We start from the raw sequence: 12,238 nt of genomic DNA, 5'->3' as shown, positions 1-12,238 counted from the left end.
TTCAGTATGGACTTTATTTGTTAGAGAAGTTTCTGTCTCAAAGAAAAGCTGGACAGAACATAGCGTGCTCCCTACACACAGACGCAGCCTTCCCGACCATCAACGTCATGTCAGCATCAAAACCTGGCATCCTGTGGCTTTTGACAAATCTTGAGTGACATGGACCCGCCATTATAAATACACAGAAAATTCCACTGCCCTGAGAATCGTTTGTGCACTACCTAGTCATCCTTCCCTCCGGTCAACACTTCCCTTTTTACTGTCTCCACAGTACTGCTTTCTCTAAAATGTCCTGCAGTTAGACTCATAGTATGCTACATAGACTGGCTTCTTTCTCTCAGTATCAGGCACTAAAAGAACCTCAAGTCGTTTCATGGCTTCATAGCACATTTCTTTTCAGCACTGAATAATAACATCCCTTGTATGGATGTACCTCATTTATCCGTTCACCTACTGATGGACATCTTGGTAGTTTCTAAGTTTTGGTAACCAGGAATAAGGCTGCTACAAGCATCGATGTGCAGGCTTTTGAGTGGACCTAAGCTTTCAAATCATTTATGCAATATTAAAGAACACAACAGCTGGACTGCATACTAAAATCATATTTAGTTTTGTAAGAAATGGCTGCACTGTCTTTCAGAGTTAGCGATACATTTTTAAAGATTTTTATTTATTTATTTGAGAGGTAGAATTATACATGGAAAGATGGAAAGACAGAGAAAGAGGTCTTCCATCCAGTGGTTCACCCCCACAAATAGCCGCAACAGCCGGAGCTGGCCCGATCCGAAGCCAGGAGCCAGGTGCTTTTTCCACATCTCCCATGCAGGTAAAGCGGCTCAAGCGTTTGGCCCATCTTCCACTGCTTTCCCAGGCCATATGCAGAGAGCTGGATCGCAAGAGGGGCAGATGGAACACAAACTGCCACCATATGGGATGACAGTGCCACAGGCAGAGGCTCAGCTTACTATGCCACAGCGCTGGTCCCAGCTATACCATTTTTCTTCCCCATCAACAACTGAGACTTTCTACTGCTCCATGTCCCCACAAGCATTTGGTATTATTGTGTTGGACGTCGGCTATTCTACCAGGTATGTCAGTATTTTCTTCTTCTAATTTTGTTTTAATATGCAATTCTCTAATAATACATAATGTCGAACATCTTTTCACATACTTATCTGTCATCTCTACTTCTTTAGTGAAGTTTCTATTCACATCTGTTGCCTACTTTTAATTGAGTTTTTCATTTTCTAATTGTTGAGTGTGAAGAGTTTTTACATAGCTCATTGCAAATAGGATGTCCCAGTCTCTGGCTTATTTTCTCTTTCTGTGAATGCTTTCACTTTTTCACTTACGTCCTCACCTCTCTAGTCCACTCAAAATTTATTTCCTTAGTAAGTTACTGGAAAATGTTTTTTTCCAAAAACTAACAGATTTGCACATTTCAGGTCTGACAGCATGCATGAAATCTAACCCATCTCCCTGTCTCTGCTACAGCAAAGAAAGGGAAAGATTGGAAAGATCAGCAAATTTGCCACAATTTCAGGTGAGCAGGTATGCCAATCCTAGTTGTAAAGGTAAGAAAGAGGCAGCAGGGCCAGCACTGTGGCGTAGTGGATAAAGCCGCCGCCTGCAGTGCCAGCATCCCATATGGGCGCAGGTTCAAGTCCCAGCTGCTCCACTTCCGATCCATCTCTCTGCCAAGGCCTGGAAAAGCAGCAGAAGATGGCCTAGACACTTGGGCTGCTGCACCCATGTGGGAGACCAGGAAGAAGCTCCTGGCTCTTGGCTTCAGATTGGTGCAGCCCCAGCCATTGCGGCCATCTGGGGAGTGAACCAGCACATGGAAGACCTCTCTCTCTGCCTCTGCCTCTCTGTAACTCTGCCTTTCAAATAAATAAAATAAATCTTTTTTTTTTAAAAAAAAGAAAGGGGCAGCAGCTGGAGATTAAGAAATGAACTCCAAGCTCAAGTACTCCATCCTGACATTGGGTCATGTACCATGAATGATCTCACTTGTAAAACAGTGTGTGTGTGTGATGTGTCTGTGTGTCAAAATAAACATATTCAGAAAGAACATCAACTGTACATGTTTGGCACTATCTACAAATGAGGCTACCTAAGAAGAGATACACTAACAAATGTGTAAAACACACATTAATTTAAGCCTTTTATTTTTTTAAATATACTGACCAGATCTAGTTGGCCCTGGCCCCTACCCTCCTCTGAGAGGTTCTGGTTGGATCATGCTCTAACCACAGTGAATATTAGTCTGCTTCATACACCTTACCAAGCTCATTGGATGAATTCCTATTCTCAGCCCAAATAGCATCCACCAAGTGAGGATCATCACCTTAATAATATACACAGAAACGTCAGGCATGAAATCCCTCTACCAAGACGAAATACAAGAGTCCCACGAAGGCTCTAGATATTACTTCCTAAAATTTAAACCAAAAGCACCATGACTCCTTCCTCTGCAGCAATATAAAATGTATTCTGAGCTTATCTTCCTTCCAAATCCAACTTTCACAGGTTTTTCTAGCTTAATGGCAAATCAAAAAGTTTCTTCCTGAGGAAACAGCATATGATACAAAATATCAAGTTAAAATTCACAACCAAGTGTTTTTTTAAATGCAAACATATATGAATGGTTTAACTTTTATATCTAACTTCCCCTAAAAGGAGGTGCAACCTGTAAGAATTAGGATGTGCCAACCCAACCCAAAGTGTCTGTGATTTACAAAAACTGAGAAATTACCAACTTGGCTGCTGCTAGCAATGGTTACTGAAGAGATACATCAAAAAGCTCCCTGAGTAATAAAGGAGTAAAACCCTAAAAAGTTGTTTTCTCGTGAAGATTAAGTAAAAAGGTGGACTTGGGGCTCTGAAAACACAAACTTGAATTCAAGTCTGGAGTCTGCTACTTACTAACTATAAAAGCATGAGCAAAGTTTCCTACTTTCATGCACTTTAATTTCTTCATCTGGAAGATTAGAGTACTGCCACCAAAATTCTCAGGTTGCTCTGATAATTAAATAAGATTTAAGATTATGTATGCAAAATATTTAGCATGGTCCCTGATTCCTGTAGGTCTCAACAAATGGTACCACCAGATATTATTCTTATTAATAAACTATGTAACAAAATGCTAATTAAAGCAACTGCAATCAAAGTAACTCTGTTCTAGAGGTCAAACAAGGAGGCTGAATCTCATTAAGTCTCACTGACAAGCCACTAAGAATAGCACATGCATCTCGCCTATTCAAGTGTCCCATGAGAGACAAAGATCAAATCATTTCCCTAAACTTCCTTCATGTTGCTCACTTGACTACTCAGAAGCATATGCCTCCCTTATTCAGTCACTTAAAGGACATACAGGAAAGACATCAGTAGCTGATACTTTTTCATAACTGTGATTGCCACTCATGTGTCTGTGCCATTACTCTAAATCTTTTTCCTACACACACAGCTTAGGGTATTCACTGCCATCCTTATTACTGGTTCAATTTTTGTAACTATGATTGAGTGCTCAGGTGATTGATAAATATTCACCAAATGCTAACTGTGTCCTGGTTACAGTACCAGGAATGCAGCAGCTAACAAAATATATATCATCTTTATCCTTATCACTTGTTCTAAAGGAATGCAACCAAACAGAATAAAATGTTTGGATAACTGACCATTGAAGAACAATGATAGCAATGCTACCTTTGTCATCCATTATATGTATCATGACATAATTCTGTCTGCAACATATGACATTTACAGCATGTTCTATATGACAGTTTCATTAAACAATATGCTTACATGCTATTTGCTAATCTAGTTGTGATCCACTAAAGTTAACTTTGGACAACATACTGATTGGTCCCAATCCACCACTAGGAAAGTGCAGAGTACTTTGGTCCAGTGCACCATGTCATGCCTCTGCTATGTTCTCTGAGCAATGCAATGATACAGGGCTCAACTGATTAGTCTCCCAGGAATACCCACAAAAGTATAGGTACACTCAATAAAACCTTTGTCTCTGTTAAGCTATAAAGTAGACAACCTAAAGTTTTTCTCATGCTAACATTTTCTATTAAACAGCCATTTGTTCTGAAGGAATGCGACCAAAAAGAATAAAACCTCATGGAATTTTGATGATTCTCTTACTCCTGCTAGGAGCAAGAAAATGGGCCAACTTGGTATAAGATTGCCTCCAAACCACAACACAGCAAGCAATCCAGTCAACACCTTTCTTTCTTAATCATCACCTTTCTCATTCATCCTTGAGCATCCCAAATAGTCAAATGAGGGTCACTTGCAGAAATCTGTTTCTATTATTGGTTTAACTCTCCAATAAAGCTTCCTCAATCCTGACCTCATATAACTGAATTTGGCACAAAACACTTTAAACAATCTTTCCCCCACATTTACCTTCACCAACCTAAGGACAAAGAAATTGATGGCCAAATTAAGAGTAAAAAGAAGACTGTCAAAAATTTTACCTTAATGAAGCGAACAAACTCATAGAGCATCCTGTAGCTCATAACACAAACATACCAATGTGATAAGTTCTAAGGCAGATCTGGCAGGACTTCCATTGGCAAAATAGTCAGGCTTATTGAAATGCTATTTGTACTTTCACAAAGATACATTCACTTTAAAATAGACTGTGACTCAGAACACTATACTCAAAAATTTAATGAGTGCCTGAATTTATTCTATGTTAGTAAAGTTTCATTGTGTTAAACACCTGATCCTTAAACACTGCTTTCACAGGCACAAATCTCAAATTTTTCCATATAAAGCAGACTGTTCTAGTATTCTGAATCCAAGAGTCACAAATAATTTTACTTCTCTTTCAAAATAAATTTGCAGAAGAAGTATTGAGTATTTTCTTACTTTTCTTCATGAATTCCATTAAGATAATTCTGGAGTCAGCTATTTTTTATACAAAACTTTTATTTAATAAATATAAATTTTGAAAGTGCAACTTTTTGGATTAATAGCTGTTCCCCCCCCATAACCACCCTCCCACCCACAAACCATCCCATCTCCTACTCCCTCTCTCATCCCATTCTCCATCAAGATTCATTTTTAATTATCTTTACATACAGAAGACCAACTCTATACTGAATAAAGATTTCAATATTTTGTACCCACACAGACACACAAAGCATAAAGTACTGTTTGAAGACTAGTTTTACCATTAATTCTCATAGTACAACACATTAAGGACAGAGGTTCTACATGGAGAGCAAGTGCACAGTAACTCCTGTTGTTGATTTAACAATTGACACTCTTATTTATGACGTCAGTGATCATCGAGGCTCTTGTCATGAGTTGCCAAGGCTATGGAAGCCTCTTAAGTTCACCAACTCCAAAACTATTTAGACAAGGCCATAATCAAAGTGGAAGTGCTCTTCTCCCTTCAGAGAAAGGTACATCCTTCTTTGATGGCTTGTTCTTTCCACTGGGATCTCACTCACAAAGATCTTTCATTTAGATCACTTTTTGCCACAATATCTTGGCTTTCCATGCCTGAGAAACTCTCATGGGCTTTGTAACCAGATCCAAATGCCTTAAGGGCTGATTCTGAGGCCAGAGTGCTGTTTAGGGCATTTGTAATTCTATGAGTCTGCTGTGTATTCTGTTTCCCATGTTGGATTGTTCTCTCCTTTTTAATTCTATCAATTATCTAGCAGACACTGGTCTTATTTATGTGATCCCTTTTGACACTTAATCCTATCTTTACGATCAATTATAAACTTAAATTGATCACTTTAACTAGTAAGATGGCATTGGTACCTACCAACTTAAAGGGATTTGGAGTCCATGGCAAGTTACTTGAGGGAGTGTGTGCCATACTATACATCTCCTTCCTCTTTTTTTTAAAAGATTTATTTTATTGATTTGAAAGACAGAGTTACAGGGAGAGGTAGAGACAGAGAGAGGTCTTCCATCTGCTGGTTCACTCCCCAAATGGCCTCAAGGTCCAGAACTGTGCTGATTCAAAGCCAGGAGCCAGAAGCTTCTTCTGGGTCTCCCACATGGGTGCAGGGGTCCAAGGATTTGGGTCATCTTCTACTGCTATCTCAGACCATAGCAGAGAGCTGGATCAAAAGAGGAGTAGCCAGGACTAGAACCAGCACCCCTATGAGATGCTAGCACTTCAGGCCAGGGCTTTAACCCGCTGCACCACATCGCCAGCTCCTCCCCTTCCCCTCTTATTTTTAACAGGAATCAATTTTCAATTGGATTTAAACTCCTAAGAATAATTCTGTATTAAGTAAAGACTACTTTATTCTTTTTAGTATTTTCTTTTTCTATTTAATACTATGGGTTGAACTCTTTACTTAACAGAGAATTATTCTTAGATGTTTAAATCCAATTGAAAATTGATCCCTAGAGTCGGCTATTTAAATGTTCATAACAGTGGAACCCTAAATTCTTAGTTCTTCTTTGGCTAAAGAAGATTCATGCTTCCAATAATTTCAGATACTCTATAGAGATTTTTAAAAACTAGTATATATTCATTTGAGAGGCAAAGACACAGAGAGATAGACAAGGAGAGAGAGGGCTTGCATCCAATGGTTGACTTTCCAAATGACCGCAAGGGCTGTGGCTCAGATGAGGCCAGTGCCAAAGCGAGGAGCCAGGAAACCAATCCAGGTCTCCCACAAGGATGGCAAGGCCCCAACTACTTGAGCCATCACTGCTGTCTGTCTCTCAGGGTCTGCTTTAGCAACAGGCTGGAGTCAAGGAGCCAGATACCCTACGATGGAACACAGGCATCTTAAATGGTGTCTCAACCACTAGGGTAGAGGCTGGTATCCAGGGACTTTTTTTTTTTTTTAATTCTACAGTCCCTCAGTTTAAATCACAAAACACATACTTTTAAAAAATATCCTGCATAAATGAAATTACTTGTATTCATTTTTCTTCCACTATAGCCCATCCAGAATATGATCAAAAGCCAACAGAAGGGAAGCAAAGGGAAGGAGAGAGGCAAGGAGGCAGAGTAAAAGGAGCAACATCAGATTTTTTTCCTTCAAGATTATATTTAACCCAAGTACAGACAATGAGGTTATCATCACTCTCAACTTATCCATGTTAACTGATTATGGAGAAAAATACATAAAATTAATGAGTTCCTACAGTGCAGCTCTATGGATGCCAAGATGGACATGAGGGAAAAGTGACTGCTGAAACACTGCCTGTCAGTAGTGGCCGTCCTCCACCGCCTTCTGAACACATGGTCTTCTTCGTGCCTGAATGACATTTCCATATAACAAGATGGGAGTTGTGCTTCTCAAACTCAGCTTGCCCCTAACAGCCTCAAATACTAGTCCAGGAATGCATTAAATACATGGATTCCCAGTCCCACACCCAGAACTAAGGAACTAGAATTGCTAGAGACAAATCTGAGTTTTCCAACTAAGAATAAACTGAGGTTGTCAGATTTTGTGTGTGTGTGTGTGTGTGTGTGTGCCAGGCATAATCTTACTAGCCCTGAAAGCAAGTGAGCTACACAGCTACTCCTATAGCATCTCTGATAAAGGGTTACCAGCTTAAAAAATAAAGTTTGAGGAAGGAAGTACCATAACACACTTAGAATTTTGTCTATGAATTACAATGAACCTGTTCTCAATTGCTAGCACATTAACATGAGAACCATGTAATAGTAATTATCATGCATTTGCTGTGATCCTGAGAATCTGATATATTAATAAATTCCTTATATCAAGTAAAATAAAGTTTGGATGTAGCTACTGGAAGCTAATTTGAAAAACAAAGGTCTAAGTTTCAATAAGGTAAAGGAGAGGACAGACTATGATAACAGTGGCCATACAAAAAATGTCTTTCTAAGCTCAACTATTCAACCAGTATGCATTCTAAGAACTAGAAAGTGAACTACAACACAAACCCGTGGCACTGTTGTCTGTCTAGCTTGGTCTGTGGATCATCTATATATTCCCAGTGTGCATATTACCGCAGGATTTAGAATGTAATCATCCAGATATGAGGCATAGGTTCTTAAATATATTTATATTCTCTAGTCTCTTGAATAATAATAGTATGGGATAAAGAGGCTTAAAGATTAATGGTATCTTCTGCAAGACATGGGGCAGGCATAAACAGCCACATCAGATGAAAGAACAATTATCTTTTAAAGTTCCTCCAGCTTTTTTCATTTTACTTTTACTAACTATAAATTATAGCCAAGCAAAAATTAAATACCTAAAAAATAATGTAGGTATTTACCTATCAAGGATGTTAGCCAGAATTGACCCAGAAGCCATGTGTTTAAATAATAAGAGCAGCACAAGTGAATTGAGAACAGTATATTCCTCTAAGGCCAACTTTTGATTCTCTCTCTCCCCTCTTCCTTCCTTCTGGATCACTGTATGGTTCTATGTCCATTTACTGCACTTCATAAATAATAATAAAAAAAATGATGTCTATAGATCCAGGCTTAGAGGGATCAATTCTTAGGCACAGTTCCAAAGGTTAACTTCAACCACATGAAAATTATTCCAAATACCCTCAAACATGTGACTGAAATATTCTCATTTCAAAAGCAGAATGTGGAATATACTGACCACACTAGATGGGTAGCATGTGTCAAAGACAAGAAACAAATCTGAAGACAATGAATGCATCTACTGTTTCCATATTTTCTCAGTTCTCTCAAGCTGGAATCACATTTTTTTTTTTTTGACAGGCAGAGTGGACAGTGAGAGAGAGAGACAGAGAGAAAGGTCTTCCTTTTGCCGTTGGTTCACCCTTCAATGGCCGCCGCGGCCGGCGCACTGAAGCCAGCACACCGCGCTGATCCGAAGGCAGGAGCCAGGTGCTTCTCCTGGTCTCCTATATGGGTGCAGGGCCCAAGCACTTGGGCCATCCTCCACTGCACTTCCCTGGCCACAGCAGAGAGCTGGCCTGGAAGAGGGGCAACCGGGACAGAATCCGGCGCCCCGACCGGGACTAGAACCGGGTGTGCCTGTGCCTCAAGGCGGAGGATTAGCCTAGTGAGCCGCGGTGCCAGCCTGGAATCACATTTTTAACAACAGAATTCATCAGTTCTGTTTCTTAGGATAACAAAGGGAAAAGCTAGCACAGGTACTCCAAGGGAATAGGTCATTTAAAATTATCTGGAATTGTTTTAATACTCCCGTTTTCTTGGGAGTTTTCTTTGGGGACTGCTTAAATTATATTTTTATTAGGTTAACAATGAAATTCATTTAATTCTTTGAGTAAAAATACCTGACAACAGGAAAACAGGATCCAGCTTATATCCAAGTTCCAATTTATCCAAATACTAGTCCAGGAATTTCTAAATGGTCACAAATGAGTAAATGTATATCTCACTAATGACAGTTTCTTCTTCTGGATAACAAGTACCATACACCCCACCACACCCTCAAAATTACTCAAGATTAAGAATTCTATATTCTTGACAAATGCATGGTGTATACAGAATTATACTTGACAGTCCACCATATCTTATGACTGTTTAGCACTTAAACTCCCATGTTCTCACCACCATGATCAAAAATAATAAAGTGACAAGATCAGGTTATATAGGAATTCAGATCAAAATTCAGTTAACAACACACAAAAATAATTTACATTCCATGTGATAAATAACTCTGAGAAAATGAGATTAAAGACAATTTGGACTAAAACAAGAAATGACATTGAGAAATCTTGCAATGTTTGGTATCATTTAGCAATACAAGTCACAGCAAGAAAGGGCAGCAAATACAAAATTAAACAACAGAAAATGAGACTGCAACAGCTAACACTCGCTAACACTCAGCTTGCACAATCACTGTATTTTCAATCATCTGATGGTATTTATCATTATTCCCCAGTGCCTACAAGTATCTGCACTCCTTTAACAAAGTACACACCATTAAGTTTAGGAAGAAAACCACCAATAAAGACACACACTACAAGGTCACATTTGAAAATACATAATCTTGAGAAAAAATGAATAACATACTTCCATTTCTAACAGTCCAGACACTGGGCAGTGCCCTGTAGGATAAGGCAGAGAATACCAAGCAAGAGATATGTTCAAGCAAAAAGAGTAATAGAGTGGATTATTTGCTATCTGATAGATGAAGAAACATCCAAGAAAGGATTTCTAAAGTTTCCATCACACTGCAGCGGAAGAAGCAGCTACTCAATCTGTGTGGCACATACAAGAGAACCCTGAAGTGCCAACAATCAGAGTTGATGTGTTGATAACACATTTTCACATGTGGAGAGCTGCCATTACACGTGGCCACTAGCTGAACTGGTATTTGCAGCATCACAGGTTGCTACATTATCTTTAATGAAACCAATTCTAATATTAATACTTCAAAATCTTTTCTGTTGCCAGATAAAAAGTTATACATCATTTTTAGTTATGAGAATCCTCCCTTAATATTGCTTTTAAACAAATATTTGGGGTACAAAAGTGCTAAGAATGAAGATTACTTCTGCCCTCCAGCCAACTTGAAGTATGTCCCTCAGCTCAGTTATCAAAGCCCCTGGTTTCTCTTTGTCTCACAACTTACCTTTCTTGGATTTGGCGCCAATCTTCAGTTTCGATGGCCAAGCAATCTGCGTGTTTGTCTCCTCCATGATCTGTAACAACAATTAAGAGAAATACTGAATCAATTAAGAGCTTGTATTTCAGATAAGATTTTTCACACACTCAAAAGGCTTACTTTTAAGTCTTTAGTTTCATGTTGATACAACAAAATGATCTCATTTTAAAACAATGCAAAAAAATCCCTTAGGAAAAAAAAATGTGCTTTGTATGCCTTTTATCTTTTAGAAATATTCAAGTATATTTGTTACTCCCAGTGTTCCTCTCCATCATGCACCAGTTTTAGCACAGAAACAAGACCAAAAAGTACATGAACGAATAATTAACCCAACTTGATGCCAGAATCATCAGAGATGCTTGTGCTGAATAAAATTCCCCAAGACTACTGCCAACAGATTGCAACACACAAAACACGAGTTCTGTAACACAAAACTGCATGAGTGAGGCCACACTAAATGAAGATTCCCCCTCCCCAAGGTAAAAAATGTGCTTTGGACACATTTGCATTTCATTAAAACTGAGGAAAAGCCTCTAAACGCAGCATCAGGTCGTAAAGCTGCATTTCCCATCATTCCTCATCTGGTCCAAATCGGCAGTTTGACCACAGCTCCTTCTCACTTAGACAAACAGCTCACCCTGGCCAAGAGGACTTGACACCAAGAGGAGCCAAAGCACAAGAACAAGTGAGGAGAAGGGGCGGGAATGTGGTGCAGTGGTTCCCCACATCCAGTACCAGATTACCTGGTCCAAGTCCTGCCTCCACTTCCTGATTCAGCTTCTTGCTGTCGTACAACCTAGGAGGCAGCAGATGCCACTCATGTCGAAGACCCAGCTCCAGGCTTTTGCCGGGCCCACCCTTGACTATTATGGGCATTTGGGGAGTCCATCAGTAGATGGAAGATCTTTCTCTGTCTCTATGTCCTTCATACAAAATTTAAAAGGAGTAAGTGAAGGAAGAAATGCCAGCACAGCAACAGCAGTGAACAGCCAACGAAACGAAGTAACAGGAAGTGTTCAGCCTTTCTCTCTCACTAATTCTATGCCACGAATTCCATTAGACAAATATTTACTCTCATAACATGAATACAGAATTAATTGAACTACTAAAGCAAACAGCTAAACAAATTAATACCAAGAATAGCTACTTTTACTCACTGTTTGAGTCACTTTATTATAGTAGGATGCTATTTTTATGTGGGTTGAGAATTAACTAAATAAATGAATATTGAAGGTCACTAAACACAAAGTGCAATTTAGGGGCCATAGTTGTGGACAGATCAGGCTGCCACCTACAATGCCAGCAGCTCATGAGTGCTTGTTTGAGCCCCAGCTGTTCTGCTTCTAATGCACATCCCTGCTAACGTGCCCAGGAAAACAGTGGAGAACGGCCCAAGTGTCTGGGCCCCTGCCACCCATGTGGGAGATGCAGACGTATTTCTAGGTTCCTGGCTTCATTTGCAGCCATTTGGGAGAGAACCAGCAGATGGAAGATCTCATCCTCTGTGTCTCTCCCCTTTTCTCTATCATTCTATCTATCAAATAAAATAAAATAAATTCAAAAAAGGAGTGCAATTTAGAAACTAGTGCCTTTTTCAGGGCTGGCACTGTGGCACAGTGAGTTAAGCTGCTATCTGCAAGGCTGGCATT

At 39.5% G+C, this 12,238-nt stretch overlaps 1 protein-coding gene and 1 long non-coding RNA gene across 15 annotated transcripts in view; both read right to left on the bottom strand.

The window, feature by feature from the left end:
• LOC149121989 (uncharacterized) overlaps nt 1–12,238 on the bottom strand; it is a 473,114-nt gene that overhangs the window by 142,185 nt on the left and 318,691 nt on the right. The window lies entirely within an intron of this gene.
• The window catches only part of BICC1 (BicC family RNA binding protein 1), a 336,500-nt gene that overhangs the window by 123,442 nt on the left and 200,820 nt on the right, over nt 1–12,238 (bottom strand). For 11 of the 14 annotated variants that reach the window (XM_051823885.3, XM_070057685.2, XM_089314866.1 and 8 more), the window contains one exon: nt 10,557–10,626. In XM_051823885.3, the coding sequence (XP_051679845.2) occupies nt 10,557–10,626 (70 nt within the window). Of the gene's footprint in view, nt 1–10,556; nt 10,627–11,332; nt 11,386–12,238 lie in introns of all 14 variants that reach the window. The other 3 variants (XM_089314872.1, XM_089314869.1, XM_089314873.1) reach the window with 1 other exon arrangement.

The sequence above is a fragment of the Oryctolagus cuniculus genome, chromosome 15, assembly GCF_051225735.1.
Source record: "Oryctolagus cuniculus isolate XC-2025 breed Fujian yellow rabbit chromosome 15, ASM5122573v1, whole genome shotgun sequence".
Classification (NCBI taxonomy): domain Eukaryota; kingdom Metazoa; phylum Chordata; class Mammalia; order Lagomorpha; family Leporidae; genus Oryctolagus; species Oryctolagus cuniculus.
The sequence above is the reverse complement of the archived record's forward strand: the minus strand, read 5'-3'. Positions and strand labels throughout refer to the sequence as shown.